The sequence below is a fragment of the Puma concolor genome, chromosome A3 (genome assembly GCF_028749965.1).
Source record: "Puma concolor isolate L17-30 chromosome A3, mPumCon1.1.hap2, whole genome shotgun sequence".
Taxonomy (NCBI): Eukaryota; Metazoa; Chordata; class Mammalia; order Carnivora; family Felidae; genus Puma; species Puma concolor.
Window position 1 is genome coordinate 133,075,187 of NC_141669.1, and position 11,677 is coordinate 133,086,863.

At 43.4% G+C, this 11,677-nt stretch overlaps 1 protein-coding gene across 2 annotated transcripts in view; it reads right to left on the minus strand.

Annotated features, from left to right (window-relative positions):
* Positions 1-11,313: 11,313 nt before the first annotated feature.
* The window catches only part of CYP24A1 (cytochrome P450 family 24 subfamily A member 1), a 17,195-nt gene continuing 16,831 nt past the window's right edge, over positions 11,314-11,677 (minus strand). For both annotated transcript variants that reach the window (XM_086702528.1, XM_086702529.1), the window contains exon 11: positions 11,314-11,453. In XM_086702528.1, the coding sequence (XP_086558654.1) occupies positions 11,343-11,453 (111 nt within the window). In that variant the 3' untranslated portion in view covers positions 11,314-11,342. The remainder of the gene's footprint in view (positions 11,454-11,677) is intronic.

The window sequence follows — 11,677 nt, forward strand, 5'->3', positions numbered from 1 at the left end:
AGGACAGTTGAATAAAAGTAACTGTGGCCCGGATGGACATTGTGGTTTCCAACATGGGTTCTCTCATTCACTAGTCTCTTGCTTCTTTCTCCCGCTTTTTTTCAATACTTATTTTTGAGAGAGAGAGACAGAGTGCAAGTGGGAGAGGGGCAGAGAGAGAGGGAGACATAGAATCCGAAGCAGGCTCCAGGCTCTGAGCCGTCAGCACAGAGCCCAACGCGGGGCTCGAACCCACGGACCGTGAGGTCATGACCTGAGCTGAAGTCGGACGCTGAACTGACTGAGCCACCCAGGCACCCCTCTCTTGCTTCTTCCTAATTCACAAAGTTTGTTCCAAAACTTTTGGAACTAAAAATAGATTTTTAAAACTAGTGATTATTGAAGGGAAAGAGTCCAAGCCCTATTTTTTTTTCCATATCTGTGGCTATAAAAGTCAGAGGGAAAATCAGAATGAAGAGGAAGAAACGAAAGTTAATAAATAATAGGAATGAAAACATCAGTTAATGAAATGGGAAAAAAAAGTTTTGTTCTTTGTAAAGACTGGACATAGGTTTTTATTGAGGTACAGAGAGCATACAAATAAATAATGGTAAGAGTTTCAAAGATCCTACAATTATGGTCGATATTTTTTATTTGTTTAATTAAAAATTTTTTAAAAATTTTACTTCTAAGTAATCTATACACCCAACCTGGGGCTCAAACTCATAACCCCAAGATCAAGAGTCACATGCTTTCCAACTGAGCCTGCTAGGCCACATCCCTATGGTAGATATTTTTTAAACTGGAAGGGAATATACTGAGCAATTATAGGCCAAGTTGTCTATAAATTAAAATGACATTGATATTTTTCTCAAAAAAAAAAATGTTTGAATTGCTTAAGCTGACCCATGAAGAAAAAAAAAATCTGAATAAAGCAGTAACCATTAAAGGAATTAATGTCATGGTCAAAGGTCTCCATCAAGTCCATGCGTATGGGACCTTTGTGGGCAGGTGCATGGGGTCTCATGCTTACAAGGGCCCTGTTCTTGGTTTAATGCTTTGCAAGCCACTATCTTGAAATTCTTAATTGTTTGTTTTTTTAACAAGGAACTCCTCATTTTCCTTGCATATTGGACCCTACAATGTATGTAGCCTATCCTGTCCACGTCTATATGGTTTCATAGGTGAGTTTTACAGGCCACTTTTAAGGTACTGACAATGCAAAACCTTTCTGAAAAAAGGGGAAAGAAGGCAACTTACGCAGTTCATTTTAGAAGAGTAGTGTAATTTCATGAACTTCCAAGATCTTCTGATCAGTCATTTAGAAATTAAGGGATAAAATGTGATTTCATCAGCTCTGCCAGGACATGAATAACTACGTAGTCATTCATTACCTAAAGCGTTTGATTTTGACCTATACAATGGAATCGTCCTTTCCTCCGATGAAGTTGTTTTCTGATTTTTTGTTTTCTGGTCCCAACCAGGAACATGCAAGACAAGCTTATCCCAAGTTCATGCTGGGCCAGTTGATGAGTTAACTATTTTAAGCTCTTCCGGCACTTGTAGACTTTTAAAGCCTTAATATGAATTTTTTTCCAGGTCACTTGCTAGTGAACCTTGGAAGGATTTGGCAAGTTTACTTAATGGTCGTCCAAAGTCTGACTCAGCACCTTACTCCGGAAACTCTAAAGAGAAAAAAAAAATGGACTTAGTTTCAGGAATCTCATTAAAAACAAAACGGCAACATATTTGTTTTTTTCTACAGCTCTGATGTAACTACCACCATAACTCCAGAAGGCAGCCCTGAAGTAGTCTTTGTGGCCTTGTGATGTTAATTGCTTGTTTTAATGAATAATCTGCTTCTGTTATTTAATGAAAACCAGAGTCCACTTCAGTGATGTCTCTTCTTGCTCATGTTTTCTTTCTTGTTTTCATGGATTCGTTTCCAAGGAGAGGTGAGATAGCTCCTATGTGGGGCTTTCCTACCTGGAAATTATTTGAGAGCAATGATCTCTGACAATTTCCTGCAATGCAGGTATGTAAAAAAGAACCAATGAAGTCAGGCTTGAAAGGCGGGATGAGCTTGTCCCCTAGTGAATTACAGTGTGGAGAACAGAATTTCAAGGTGGCCATAAGGAACGACTCTTGTCATAGAACAGAATTCCTTTACCCTTAACAGGTATGCAGTTTAATAGATAAGGGTTTAATAGGTATTCGTTGGATAAATGAGTGCATGATGCTGGTTCTGTTAGGACTTATTAAGTTCCTTTTTGGACGTCCCTTTTTAATAGGAGAGCACCCTTGGTTCCTTGCCAGGCTTTCCAACATAGCTGCTTACTCATCAAAACCATTGGTTAGAAGCAAGTTACAGGGCTACCCATGCCCAAGTCAAAAATAGGTGATCACCACGAGGTGGGGACCCACAGGCCACCTGAGTTTCTGACCACCACAGTCAGATCTCCTGGGTTCATATCCTGGCCCTGTAGCACATCAGTTCCATCGAGCATCAGTACTCTCCAGGCCTCGGCTTCCTCAACTGTAAGATGGAAAATCTACTCATCTCTTCATCGTCGGGTTATTAAATTCCAGCAATCCCTAATTCCCAGCTACCCTTGTGCCGTTTTCATGATTGTTGCCTCATTTGTAGGCCTCATGAAATGTCATTCATTTACTATCATCCTGTCTTTAAAATTTAAATCGACTCATTGAAAAAGCAAATTTAATAATACTACTGGAAATATTAAAAGAGAACTAGTATTACCAGAAGATAATTATAAACACACAGATTATCGGTAATGAAAATGATTTGTCTGCCCACCTTCAAAATTCATCACATAACTTGTGAGGAGCATACCTGCACCCTTAATAAAAGCACTGGGAGGAAAAAAATCAATGTAATAGACTTAATACAGTGCCAACCAGAGAGACAGTGCTTATCAAAGGTTAGGTGTTCTTATTAAATATCTGTAGGCTTGGTATCCAGAATATTATTGTGTATAGGATGGATAAATCTCTAACACAGGGTGTGAAATTCTGCGAGCTAATCGTGATTCTCTTCCTGCTGTATCTGGACTCAACTTTCCAATTCTTCTCAATTTTGTATTTCGGGCAGCCACCACCGACCTACTGGTTTTGGCCTCCGAGAGATGTCGCCCGGTGTCACAAAGTCTGGGCGAATGAAACAAGGAGCATTAACAATAAATGAGTTGAGGAAGGAAATCTCCTGATTTAAAAAAAAAAAAAAAAAAGCAAATGTAAATGAAAAATAATTACGAGGCACTCATCGTCCTTCAAGGCTGTGCCACCAACTCTTGGCTTTTGACTTCCGGATCTTTTTTTGCTCCTCCTCAGTTCACCTTCCTGCTCAGCATGTGCGGAAAGTATCTCACACTCCTTTTCATTAAACCAAAACAAATCTGGAGGAAAAGTGTCCACGGTGCAAATCTTCTCATTAATTCTAAGGCATCATGCTTGGGAGTTGATGCTACTCGGATGGCCTCAGGTGCAAGGCGTCCTGATGATTAAGAGTTCCACAAATATTTTTTTGCTGATAAAGGGAGGTTCTGCAGGACAGAACAATCATGGACAGCAATAAGTGATTATGTCATTTGGATCAACGTTCAATACAGGAGATTAGGGGAAGTCCAACAAATTAGGCTGAACCATAAATGGAGCCTTGGCTTTCAGCCAGAGTTGTTCAACAGGTTTATATGAAATACTTGCTGATAGATTAATGGATTGACCCATTTGCAGGTGCTTTGAGCTCCATGAAGTATGAGGGAATGAGTAAGGCCCATGGAGTCAGGGAGATCAGGCTGAGTCTGTTTCCTGCCTACTGGGTTTTTCTTGAGCAAGACGTTTGACTTCTTCAAGCCTATTTAAAAAATGGGAAGATTCCCAGCTGCCCAGCAAGACCGGTGAAGAATAAGGCACAGGAAAGGACCCAGAACGCGCTCTGTAAATGTGAGTTGTTCTAATCGGATCTTTGGGCTTTTTAATATGTCAGTGAAGTCCAAGGAGATTCCCGAAAGACCAAGGGGAAAATGTAGGCGATTCCTAGGATGTGCAAAATGGAGTTAGGAAATGAGGTGTGGCGGGTAATACAGAGGAGGGCTGGCAGGTACGCTGGGGCCTGAAGCACACCCCTGCCTCTGGGGGAGGAGCCTGTCTGCTGATGGCCCTTGTGCGATTGCAGGAGCCCAAGATCAGGCCTCCCGTGGATCCATGGAAGCTAGAAATCCAAAATCATATGTCAAATCTCACAAGGGTCCTACATAAGTGCATCTTAAAATACCTCCTACTATGAGGCGCCTGGGGGGCTCAGTCGGTTGAGCGTCTGACTCTTGATTTCAGCTCAGGTCATGATCTCACGGTTGTGACTTCAAGCCCCATATTGGGCTCTGTGCTGACAGCTCAGAGCCTGGAGCCTGTTTCAGATTCTGTGTCTCCCTCTCTCTCTCTGCCCCTCCCCTGCTCGTGCTCTGTCTCTTCCTCTCTCTCTCTCAAAAATGAATAAGCATTAAAAAAATTTTTTTAAAGGTAAAGAGCAATACAAAGAATTTTCATATATCAAGTATTAGCATTTTACTACTTCTGTTTTTTTGTCCCACTCTCTCTCTCTCTTTACACACACACACACACACACACACACACACACACACACTTGCGCACACAGAGGAACCTATCTGAAAAGGCTCCCACCAGCCAGATCTGGGACAATTTGAACATCAAAATAAATAATGATAGTGAAAAATTATACTTTATTTAAAAAGTCATAAGCTCACACATGTAAATAAACAAATGAAGAAGAAAAATTCTTCTATATGTTAACTAACTGGAATTTAAATAAAAATTTAAAACAAAAAAAAAAAAAAGAAAAATTCTTCCTAACAAAATACCAATGAATAAAAGTAGATTATTCCAAGATCGATGGAATTAGAATAATCAGTATTTGGCAGCTCTGTCTGGACCAAATGGAATGTGGTTTCCAATATTTAGCACAAAAGCTCCCATGATTAGAGACTATTGGTCTGATGGAATAAACGGTACTTTTTTTTTATTGGTCTGAGAATTCTCCATCAGTTTCGTGAAAATACTGAACAGAAATAAACACCCCGTAGTACTAATTCCTTGCACTCCCAGTGTCCTAAGCCCTGCTCCATAAGGAGATAAAACTGACCGAATTTGTAGACGCTGTGGTTGTATCCCATTTTTTCCATCTGGGTCCAGAACATTTTATTTGACGTGCTCTATAAGGAGAGCTTATAAGGGGAGCTGTTTCATTTTTGTTGCTTTGATCCGGAAATATGACTTTGGACACCATTACTGCTCTGTGCCATGCACTGGGCTAGGCACACGTCAAATTTTCCCTTAGAGGAACACTTCTGTATGAGGTGTGTTAGCCTCCATTGAACAGCTGAGACCCACGGAGGTTAAGCAGATAACCCAAGTCACAGAGGTAGAAGATGGCACCTCTAGAATGGAAACCCAAGTGAGGCTAATAACCTAAGTCCATGTTTCTCCTCCTACACCAACATGGAGTCTACAGGACATGGGACACAGAGGTGTTGCCTCAGAGGGGAGGCACCCTGAGGATTTAGGTTCTCGGATCAAGCAAGCAAGGCCAAAATTGCCTAGAGTTACCTTCACCTCCCTAAAACCATCCCCAAGTTATATTGTAAAGACAAAGTATCGCCTCTTATCCGTCCACACAGCTTGCATTCCCTCCAGGGCTGGAAGACATTTCTGCTCTCTTGGCTGGAAACACCATGAAGTGGTTCGCTCATGTCTACGGTCTAGGTCATGTGAAAATGCACATCCTTGACTCCTCAGGCCGCATACAGGCCCGGAAGACACTCACACTTTGAGATGTGTATGAGAAATGGGACGGAAGCTGGGTCTCCAGGTCCAACCAGCTCCTCGTGGAGTGAGGTTCTTGGAATCACTTGTGTCGCCTGCTCTCAGTCGGTCCTCCACCCTGGGCATGGGTGGTCGAGTTTGCATGGGCCGAATGCGTGCGTGTGATGCAACGCCACTCGACCACCTGTGTATGAGTAGTTACTCCATCAATAATCTGCCCGTCAGGCGGTCAGTGCCAGTGTGTGGAATCTCCACCACAAACGTCGAGGGAGTCCCTTCATCTCTCAGTTCTCTCCTTCCTTCCTCCCTGTCTTCTCCTTCTCTCTTTTCTTCCCTCTTGCTCTCTCAGAAAATTATCTGGACACCACAAAGTGAGTGGACTGTCTTCTCCATGGTGACATGAGCTGGTTTCTTAGAAACATCCACTAGGCTTTTGCTCAAGCTAAAGAATTGAGCCGGTCTTAAGGGAGACAGAACAGGCACTGACTGGCATGCATGACTGGTGACAATCTTAATACATCTGAGTTACATTTGCCCTGTGACCAGCACCATACTCCACACTGACCACCGGGCCTCAGGGAAGAGGTCTTATGACTTGGCATGAATCGCATCAACAGGATGAATCTGGGCTTCTGCGGCTACTCTGTGTGGACACCACTAAGAGCTAGAGAGGACAGCCCCACGGTGCGGCCTGGGAGTTGTTCCCACAGATCAAACCAGCCATGCTGTGAGCTACAAGCCCAGAGCTCCCCAGAGGATCAGGAAGCCGGAACGTTCCCCAAGCTGCACTGCCTTCGGCTGCTTTTCCTACCCTGCTGCCCTCAGTCTCTCACAGTATCTTCTGGAATCACTTCCTTAATGAATCCCGATGCCAGGGTCAGCCTCTGGGGCATCTTAGTCGTCAAGGAAGACTTCCTCTAGGAAGCTTGAGCTGATCTCTGACTGGTGCGTAGGAGAAGAGCAGGCAAAGAATGTGCCAGGAGGGAAGATGGTAAGAGGAGGGACCGCAGGTGCAAAACCCTGTGGGCCGATAGTGTTGAAGGAATCAAAGAAACTGGCAGAAGCCAGTGTGGAGGGGTCCAGAGGCATCTGGGTGTGGGCGATGTGGGCTGGGGCCTGTGGTTCAGAGAGGCCAAATATGCCAGGACACTGACGTCTGGCTTAAGAAATTGGATCCTTTCATAGAAGCAATGGAACACCACAGAAGCAGGGATAAGACAAAATCAGGTTTGGGGTTTGAGGAGGCTAATACAGCCAGTGGACAAAGAACAGACTGGAGAGCAGCTGGGAGGGTCTGCAATCATCCGGAGGGAGGTGGTGGTTCAGATAGAACTAAATGGACTCAGGGTGCCTGGGTGGCTCAGCGGGTTGAGGGTCCGATTTCAGCTCAGGTCATGATCTCACGGTTTGTGAGTTAGAGCCTCGTGTCGATCTCTGTGCTGACAGCTCAGAGCCCGGAGCCTGCTTCAGATTCCGTGTCTCCCTCTTCTCACCATGTGTGTGCTCTCTCTCTCTTTCAAAAATAAATAAACATTAAAAAAAGAGAACTAGATGGACTTGAAAAATATTTAAGCAGCAAAAAATGGAAAACTATTTTGCCATTCAAATGATTATCTTTCTGTAAAACTGTTCTGGACGAGTCCAGCTGTTTGTAAGAGTAGATTTTGTGATCCGGGGCTTGTAAAATGGCCACACTGAGAAAATTTCCTAGTAAGACAACAGATGCAATGAAGAGGAAACATTTTTGGAATATTTGGAAACTTTTATTCTGATTTTCAGGGAGTTCAATGAAGATCTACAGATGAGATCTGATGACATGTGGATTTAGAATTCTACAAAATAATTTCACAGTAGCGAGAAAGCATACATCTATTTTAGTGATATGTGCATAATCATTCAAATGGAATGATATAAAAGTACACTTCTGAAATATCCTAAAAATATAACCTAAAAAGAGAAACCTATCAAATATACAGAAACATATAGTATGTTTTTAGGAAACGTAGTAGTAAATATATATAAAAATAAACCATACGTACACGTTTTTTCACAAAGTTTTGTAAGTATTGTATAAATCTCTATGCATTTTCCATTATGAAACTGTATTTTCTCAGGGAGTTGAAATCACATAACATGGCCGATACAGCAAATGTGTAACATATACACACTTTACTACTGTTCCATTCTATAGAGGGGAAAATTAAGGCATGATAAGTCACTGAATATTTTTAAACTGTGGCTGGACTTTGGGGAACACTGCTCTAAACCACAGATCCGAAATCGAATACCATATATATTTTTAAAAATGACGTAAGCAAATTTCCATTACAGTATACACACATACACACTTTAAAAAGCTGCTGATTCACTTCTTAATGCCATAGAGGAAATCCATTACCTAAATAAAGAATTTCAGAATCCTCTCACGAAATGATGCCACAGTATGTCAGTAAGGCATTCTTAGATAAGAGGTTCTGACTTCATCAAAGTACTTCTTAAAATAGAGTTCTTCTCTAATTTCCCAAGAATGCTGCAATTTCAAAACAGGAAAAATGCAGTTTCACGGAGACCCGGTAACCTTAACATTTAGTTTTGCTGACGTGATAAACAAGTATTTTCCCCAATATCACGTTAAGCAGAGTTACAATAAACGGACTGTCATTATTAACCCCAAGCCCCAGACAATTTAGCTTAACATCATGAAACGTAAACTCACTCTTGAGAAGTAAAGATCCAAGCGGTGTGAATTTGGAAGGGGGGGGGACAGAAACATGTCGTGACGTCTGCAGACTAACTGACAAATAAAGGCCCAGCCTCCCTGTCACGTCACGGTGAGATGCAAGAGAAAACAGGATCCTGAACAATTCTCTAAGCCAAGCCGGTGCGGACACGGGTTCGGGGTAAGCCAGCAGCATACCCTGTAGTGTCTTGTCTCCCAACACTCAGTCTGCTCTCCGGAGCCAGATACAATCTTATTAAATGCCATCGTCTACATAGTGCAGCTTCCGGAACAATTGTATCGAAGAATGAGTAGAAGCGTCTAGATCCAGCTGTCCTTTGTGCACTGTTGCAGGCTCTAGCTTTTGCAGTTTGCTTTCCAGTAACGTAGAAGCCATAAGGACCATTCTTGCAAGAGGGTAAAAATCACTGCTGTTGGTCATGGTAAAAAAAAAAAAAAAAAAAATTCTGGAAAGTAAAGTAACCCCCAATTATACATTAAAGGATTATAATTAGGATTATAATTAGGGGCGCCTGGTGGCGCAGTCGGTTAAGCGTCCGACTTCAGCCAGGTCACGATCTCGCGGTCCGGGAGTTCGAGCCCCGCGTCAGGCTCTGGGCTGATGGCTCAGAGCCTGGAGCCTGTTTCCGATTCTGTGTCTCCCTCTCTCTCTGCCCCTCCCCCGTTCATTCTCTGTCTCTCTCTGTCCCAAAAATAAATAAACGTTGAAAAAAAAATTAAAAAAAAAAATAAAGGATTATAATTAAACGAGAGGAATTATTAGCGAAAAAATAAGTGTTCACACCAAAAATGCCAGGGGCTCGTGTCGAAGGTGTGGTTCTCTTATGATAAGTGTGCGTGCTGTCCTTGCTGAAGACTTGGGCGTTTCAAAATTAATCGAAAATTCCTTCGTTATCCTACTTGATTCCATTCTGTTGGGATGCTCGGAATGTGACAATTGTCTAATGCCAGACACCTGGGGGGAAATTTCATCTGCAAATGCATATTTCCCGCAATAATCCACCTGTCAGCAAACTCCCCTTCACTCGCAGTTAGCAAATTGCAGCCAGTTCTAGGTAAATCCCAGGAGAGGCTTTTGAGAGGGCAGAATGAGACTGAATAGTGGCATGTGATGCTAGAAAGCCTGATTTTGGAAGTGTCATCTTTCCCCGGAAGATGAGAGTAGAGATTTTTCAAGCTCAGTGTGTATCACCTTAATAGTTAAAAATTCATTGTATTGTGCATTAGGGAAAAATAACTGAACTGAAACACTTATCATTTCATCAAGGAAATTATTGCCTGGGAAATAAGGCTAAAGTATACTATTAGGTGTTAATTTCAAGGAAACAATTAAGTAGTGATTAAATAAATAGTAGCTGGTACGTGCATATGGCCACAGTTGTGAAGGTGGTAAGAGAACACGTATACAGTTGGAAAAGGCAGTGAATGGTACAATGCAGAAAAAGTGTTACACTGTATTTAATACAGGGTGGTAAATATATACACTTACATTCCAGGGTCTGGAAATCAAAGCCCTGTGGTCAAATAAGCATACCACCTGTATTTATAAATAAAGTTTTATTGGAACAGTCTCGGTAGGCAGAATAATAGCCCTGGGACAATGGCTATGCTCTCATCTCCAGAACCTGTGAATGCATGGCAAAAGGAACTTTGCAGATGAGATTATGTGTATGGACCTTGAGATGGGAAGATTATTTTGTTTTATTAATTTTTTGATGTTTACTCATTTTTGAGAAACAGAGAGATACAGAGTGTGGACGGGGGAGGGGCAGAGAGAGAAGGAGACAGAATCTGGAGCGGGCCCCAGGCTCTGAGCTGTCAGCACAGAACCCGATGTGGGGCTCGAACCCACAAACTGGGAGATCATGACCTGAGCTGAAGTCAGACAGGCTTAACCGACTGAGCCACCCAGGCGCCCCTGGGAGGGGTTGCGGGGGAGGGGGTGGTGGTGGAGATTATTCTGAATGACAGAAGGAGGAGAGACTGGAAGCCTGGAGAGGGACTTGGCCGCTCTGACTAGCTCTGAAAATGGAGGAAGAGGCCATGAGCCAAGGAACGCAGGTGCCTCGGGAGCTGGGACCAGCTGCCCTCCACCAGCAGCAATAACCTGCCAAGAACCCAAATTAGCAAGAGAATGGATTCTCCCCTGGAACCTCTAGAACGGAATCTAGATAGCCCTGTTAGTACTTTAGCCTGGTAAGAGCTGGGTCGGATTTCTGACCCACAAATCTGTTCAGTGAATACATTTATTATTTAACACAAGCGTTAGCAATTTGTATTTCATTTGTTTTAGTAATTTGTAACGGCAGCAATAGAAAACGAACACAGCAGCCACACGTGTTTGTTGATGAATCCTGCGAGGCTGCTTCCGAGCTACAAGGCAGAGGGTTAAGGGGACGTGGGGGAGGCCTCGGGCCTGCAAAGCCTAAAATATCTGCCACCCGGCCCTTTACAGAAAAAGGTTGTCCACCCCTGCTATTCACACACGAAACCCATAACGGCAGCTTGTCTTTACTGAGCACATAGTTGATGCTAGGATTTCGGCTCAGTTGAGTATTTAGTATCATATCAACTTTCTAGTGAGATACAATTTCGGTCCCCACTCTACAAATGAAAAGAAAATGGACACGGAAAGGTTCGAAAACTACTCAAGGTCACCCAGCAAATCAGTGGTGAGCAGGGATTCAAAGCCAAGTGTGGTTGACCTCTGAGCTCAGCTCACTCGTCGGTCGTCCACAGCACCCCGGATGCTCACCTGAGGCTCTTACCGCTGGCGGAAAGCTATGGGGAGCTCCCGGCTGGGTACCAGAATACCCAGGTGCAGCATCTCTACGGGCTTGTCGTCCGTGGCCACGATGTCGTATTTGCGGACGATCTGGAACACACATGCACAGAAAAGGTAGCGCTAGCCCTCTTCTCCTGGGTGGTGGAATAGCACAGAGCACAAATGCAGAAATCAGAGTGCAGGGGCTTCTGTCGGTTAACCATCCGACTTTGGCTCACAGCTCGTGAGTTCGAGCCCTGTGTCAGGCCCTGCACTGACAGCTCCGGGCCTGGAGCCTCCTTTCGATTCTGTGTCTCCCTCTCTCTCTGCCCCCC